We start from the raw sequence: 6000 nt of genomic DNA on the forward strand, positions 1-6000 counted from the left end.
AGATGACAAAAAGAAGCTAATATTACCTCCCTAGTGGAGGATGAACTAAGAAAAGAGGCAGAAATGTAATTTTGTAAGGGTAAAGGGGGAGTGGAAATAGCCCTAGAGTCATGAGCTCCCCTCCCTCTTTGGATTTCACATCACAGCTGTGGGTGCCCGCATCCCCATCACCACTGTCGAAAGATTCTTTAATTTTCCGCCCCATTTCCTTTGTCATTCAACAATGCACATTGCCTTTTTCCCCCATAGACAAGCTGTGGCCACAAAGCTGATGCCCTGGCACCTGCGAGCCCTTGAGGCCAAATTGGTCGAGTCCCAGCGCTCCACAACCCACCTCCTCCCGCCAGGTAGCAAAGACAAGGTTAAGAATCGCGATCAAAATAACCACAGAAAAACCTACAACGATAATAAACTAAATTTAAGACACAGAGTAGTAACTAGGTTTGTTATCTTACACAACTTGTATTCACTTCCAGATTCCCAGACATGTAAAAGAATATGCAAAGTTTTTTTGTTCTTTTGTTTGGGTTTTTCTTTTTGCATAACTATTCACAGGAGTCTAACATCCTTCACAACTCTAGCTTGCTTGAGTACCAAAACTCATGACTAATTTTTATTCGCTTTTTCCCAATTCACTTTCAAATGAAAAGAACTGCCAGCCGTGGTTTTTCTATCCACTTTCTCCCCTCTTGTTATCTTTCAGGGCTTCCTAAACATTAGCACCGATAATTATTATCACACTGTAAGAATAATCCTATTATCTTCACCTCCACCGCACTCCTCTCGTCTAACCCCCTTTCACAAACACGCAAAATAGAACTCCTCAATTTGCACAAATCTAAGTAACTCGGCTTCAGCCAGCATCTGTCTCAGTAGCCTCTAGGACCCAGAGCAACTCGCCTCTGTACCGGCATCTGGCTTTTCAGCACCAAGGACAGTGCCCGGGATCGGGTCTTTAGGAGCCACAGCCAACCTCTCAGCTCTACAGCCTAGGAAACCTCTTCGCGACCTCAGGTGACGCTCACAAGTACAAATACCTGGGGCTGCGAGAATTGTTCTCCTCGTCGCCCCGTTTCCCCCCACCCAATGCACAGACATCTCCAAAAGAAACAGCCAAAACAAATCTGCTTTCCCTATCCCCTCAGCCCCCTTTCCTTTTGAAAGAACAAAAGCAAACACTCACCATGTCTGACACAGGCAACAGATTGAACCGGTGGAGGGTGAAACTCGCTATTGACAAGACTGGGTTTGGCTTCGGCAGGAGAGGCGCTTTCTATATCTCCTTGGGAAAGGCCGGGTTTGCGTCAGTGCAAAGCAAGGTGCCCTTGGTTTGACATTTTCTTGATAATACAAGTTTGATAAATCATTACCCCCTTGGATTCAAGTTTTAAAGGGACAACAGCCTAGAGTATGCTGGCCAGTTGTCACTCCAGCGGGAGGGGGCTGCGTGTTTGGCGTGACTCATGTGGTCTGATTACTAAACCGAAACGGGCAGGAGGGGAAGACAGAAGTTTGCCCCCTCCTAATTAAGGGAAACATGGGAGGGACACGTCCCACTGCACCCAAGGCAAGGCGCAGCCGCCAACAGAGTGGATCGGGCTGTAGAGGTGGGGGGGAGGCGGCTAAATCACTGTCTTCTCTTTCCCTTTCACTAGATTCCATTGCTCTCTCCCCTTATCTTCAGGGATTCCGAAAATATTAATCCGAAAGAGATTGAGGGTCTGCGCATAGCCCCACAGCTCCGCGATGACTGAAGCAGGCATGGATCCTGCATTTATCAAGGTGTACCTACTTAGCATGTACGTGGACTTCAGATTCTCACATCACTACCCTTCCAGTCAGTCAGTCTTGGAGGAATCCTGGGTTTTTTGCTTAAAAATTGAGATCTAGTATTTCTGTTCCTACTTCTGTTAACACAATCGAGAAAATTCTGAGTATAACCGTTTTCATTGCATGTTTAAGCTTTTCTGAAGACGTTTTAGAGAAATAAAAACGAAGTTTTTCCAACACAGACCTAGTTCTTATGTCACTTTCAAAGTCAAGGGAAACCCGTTCTTTCTTTATAGTCCTTTCAATACAATCCTACCAGAGCCAGGCCTGATTTGGCAGCGCGGGACCTTAGAGACCGTCCAAATCGGGATGCCCAGCAATGGGGGGAAGGGGGGGAAGAGAGCTGGCAATCTGGAAAGCCATGCCAGGATGTTCAACCGTACCGTGGAGGGGATGGGATTGGGGGTGGCCGTGGAGATAAAAAGATGGACTTTCTTGTTGGTACAATGCAATAGCTATAATCAGAAGAGGAGAAAACGCCTTTACAAAGAAGGTATAGTTTGGAGACTAGAAGGGGATTATCAGCAAAATGCTTCCCTTCTCTCCTTCCTTGCCGGTCTAGCTCGGGGAACCCCCTGGCCTTGAGGATGAGGAGCCACAGACAGCACGTTGTCCCTTCCCTACTGCCAACAGCCCAGCCCACTGCCTCGGGGTGCGCGCCATCGCAAGCGGCTGGGCAGTCCCCACGCGGCGGGAGGACAATGTCGCGGCGGCGGCGGCCGCAGGCGTAGGCTGCAGTGGCAGATTGCGGCGGGCGCCGGGGGCACTGAGGGGCACCCTCCTGCCCCTCTGGAAAGCCCAAGAGTGTTTGGATGCCTCCGCTGGTTGGCTCTCCCCGCTCTAAAGGGCAGCTGGCTGGGGACACACGATCTGCATTGCCTTTGGTGGGGGCAGAAGGAGGAGATCTTTCTTTTGAGACGCCTTGAGGTTTTCAGGTCGCTTTTTATTGCAGTTTTGAGCTAACGTCTATTGAGATCTCAATACTCAACCATTGTGCAAGGGCTATCCATGAATTATCCCGGTTAGATTTAGCAATAGCCTTTCAGAAACTATACCAATTGCAAAGCTGAGGAAGCTGGGGCTCAGAAAGTCGCTTTTGAACCCTGGAGAAGATCCCAACCACCTCCCGCCGGGCTGTCGCTGGGGTCAGTCGCGCTCTCCCCGGGGCCGGCTCGTAGGGCGAGGTCGGGAATGAGGGTTAAGAGGGTAGGGTGGGCCGTGGTGGGCTCTGGCTGGAGGAGGGTCGTCTGAGTGGGTGGGACTGAGAATTCCGCAGGGGTGCCTGCTCAAGTTCTAGCTGGCGCTGAGAAGCAGCCCGCAGGCTCTTGGCATCTTGGGGGAGGCCAAGGGGACCTACGAGTGTTTCTGCCTAAACAGTCCCCAGTTTCCGAGAGGGCTCAAGACGAATGCGAGAACTGTAGAAGGCAGGCCTGGCAGGCAGGCTCGGGCTCAGAGAGCGATCGGCCGGAGCAGTACCACGAGGCGCGCCCAAAGATCGGTGTAGGCCTCCCTCTGCGGTTACCCGGCCGACTTCCCCGAGGGACAGTCACGACTTTGGAAGGTTCTGGCCAGTTTCCCAATTTGCATTTGAGCAGCCCCCGCAAAGGGCCAGGTGCGAATGGAGCGTCTACGCTGCGCCCGGACGTTCCAGGGCGCACAGACTTGGCTGCCCCGGGAGGAAGGGGGAGAACTGCGCAGAGGTGGCGGAATCCTGCCGCCCTGCTCACTTCCCCCAGCTGCGGCCCTGGGCCTGAGTGACGCCCAGCGCCCCTGCTCGGCCCCCAGGCCTGACGTTTCACCCGCTGGCCCTCCTCGGCCCAGTGAGCACTTGGGTTCCTGCGTGGGGCCTGCCGCGCGTCAGGCTCTGCAGAGGCGGGTGACGCGCAGGAACGGCTGCGGGGTTTGGCGGAGGCGCTATTAGGACTCCCCGCCTCCCCCAACTTTCAGCCGCAAGATTCTAGAAGGGAGGGGCTGCGTGGAGAATGGAGGGAGGGGTCTGGAACTGAGAGGCCTGGAGGGGTCGCTATGAGGCCAACGCGGGGGCGGAGGGGCGGGCACCAGCCCGGCTTGAAGGTTGGGGTTCAGGGGCCGGAGAGAGCATTCGGAGGCAGGAAGCCAGGCCCTGGGGCAGCAGGTCGTGCGTATGGGTGTGTGTCAGCACCTACGAAGCGCAGAGGATGGAACCGCAGTATTTAAAAAAAAAAAAGGAGAAGAAGAAGAAGACGGGCCGCACGTCCTCTCGACGCGGGCCTCCTCCCCCGCCCTGCGCGGACGCCTGTTTCTAGTGATAATCCGGCCCAGCGCGCCGCAGCCAAGGAGGCCGTAAATCCGCATCCATCACCGCGCAGCCATTCGGTTTGAATTAGCCAGTCACTACGGCCTTAATTACTTTGTCAAAGATGAAAAATAGTAATTGATTTTGTCCTCGATCACTTTGTTCCCTCCCCTCCTGCCTTGCAGATAAGCAAATAAATATTTTTGAAAACTCGTGTCCACTCTGTTGTATGGGGGTAGCCTACTGAGAAACAGGCTATCCGGTGACAGTCCTGACGCCAGTGTTACTGCCAAGACACGAAAGGCGAGCTGCAACCCAGACAGGAGAGGGCCCAGAGGACGGCCTAGCGCATTCAAGTCGCTGCCCTCCTTCGCACCAAGGAAGGAGAGAGGAGGGAAAGGTACCGGTGTTTTACGAGCGCTTGCTCTGGCGTTAGCGGGGCACTGTGGCACCAGCCTCCTCTGGTCCTCAGGGCAGCATGCGAGAAAGAGCTGCCAGCGCGACTGACAGGCGAAGAAACGCGTCCAGGGTCAGCGGGCAGAGCCTAGCTCTGAGCCCCGGTCTGTCTTGGCTCCTCTCCATCCACCATATGAGGGATAGAGTATGAGCGCCTGTGTCTATGTTTATGTGATTTTAACATGGGAGTCGTCAACACCTACAACTTCTATAGATGATGGACGTGAGGGCTCAGTGTGGGTTTCAGGTGACATGGCCGATAGTCAAGAAGCCATGCGGTATTTTTGTCCCACTTGTCTACTACTGCCCAGATCCATTGCAGTGTTGTTCTGTGCTAAGAATGTGGGCTCTGCAGACGCACTGCACCACCTCCTAGCTCTGTGACCTTGGGGAAAACTCCCCATCAGTAAAATGAGCATAATAAAAATTAACCTACCTCAGCCGGCGCAGTGGCTCACGCGTGTAATCTCAGCACTTTGAGAGGCCGAGGCGGGCGGATCATGAGGTCAGGAGATCGAGACCATCCTGGCTAACACCGTGAAACCCCGTCTCTACTAAAAATACAAAAAATTATCTGGATGTGGTGGCACGCACCTGTAGTCCCAGCTACTCAGGAGGCTGAGGCAGGAGAACAGCTTGAACCCGGGAGGCGGAGGTTGCAGTGAGCCAAGATGGCGCCACTGCACTCCAACCTGGGCGACAGAGCGAGACTCCGTCTCAAAAAACAACAACAACAACAAAATTAACCTAACCTTAAGGGTGGCCTGAGGATTAAACGGAAGAATGCATGCAAAGTAAAGTGCCTAGATTGAGATTGGCTACCCGGCATACTTTCAATAAGCTATTGTTAACAATATTATTCAGTCTAAAGGAAACATATGTTTGAAGCCCCTCAGAATTAGCAAATAAGACAAATCCCTCTTCCTGGGCCAGAAGGTTTAATATGGGTAGACTCACGCAGAATAGAAAACCTTACAAAATATGTAATGATTGTGCAACATTTCTCCCTCCTCATCCAGTGTTTGGTCGCCCAATAATCAAGTATTTACCTTTACTAAATGAAAATTAGGAGCATCCTGGAAAAGTGCTCAAATACAGAAGCTGCTATGAGTTTTTCCTAAGGCACTTTTTGTTTAGATGAAGGTAAATTTCAATATAAAGAAAGGGCAGAAGCTTCGAGCTTCATAATCAGCCTCACTGTTCAGTTATCTGAACCAAGGGGTGTCAGGGAAACACAAGTTAATCAAAGCAAGCATCCCTCATCATAGCATTTCAGAAGAGCTCATACTTGGAGATCAGTGGTTCAGCTAAATAATCAGTCTGTGCAAAATGTAGGTCCAAAATTCCATGACTCAGACAGGCAGGACGCTTGTTCCTGAGTCAGCAGTAATGATGATTCTCACTTCACTGCAGCAAAACACAGGGCAGTGGGTGCTAGC

The 6000-nt window shown here is 51.9% G+C and overlaps 1 protein-coding gene across 1 annotated transcript in view; it reads right to left on the reverse strand.

Annotated features, from left to right (window-relative positions):
- Nucleotides 1-1251, reverse strand: part of SLC6A5 (solute carrier family 6 member 5) — a 60245-nt gene extending 58994 nt beyond the window's left edge. The window contains exon 1 of the mRNA XM_032168005.2: nt 1184-1251. Within this exon, the coding sequence (XP_032023896.1) occupies nt 1184-1186 (3 nt within the window). The 5' untranslated portion in view covers nt 1187-1251. The remainder of the gene's footprint in view (nt 1-1183) is intronic.
- Between the last annotated feature and the right edge of the window lie 4749 nt (nt 1252-6000).

The sequence above is a fragment of the Hylobates moloch genome, unplaced genomic scaffold (genome assembly GCF_009828535.3).
Source record: "Hylobates moloch isolate HMO894 unplaced genomic scaffold, HMol_V3 SCAFFOLD_11, whole genome shotgun sequence".
NCBI classification, from domain to species: Eukaryota; Metazoa; Chordata; class Mammalia; order Primates; family Hylobatidae; genus Hylobates; species Hylobates moloch.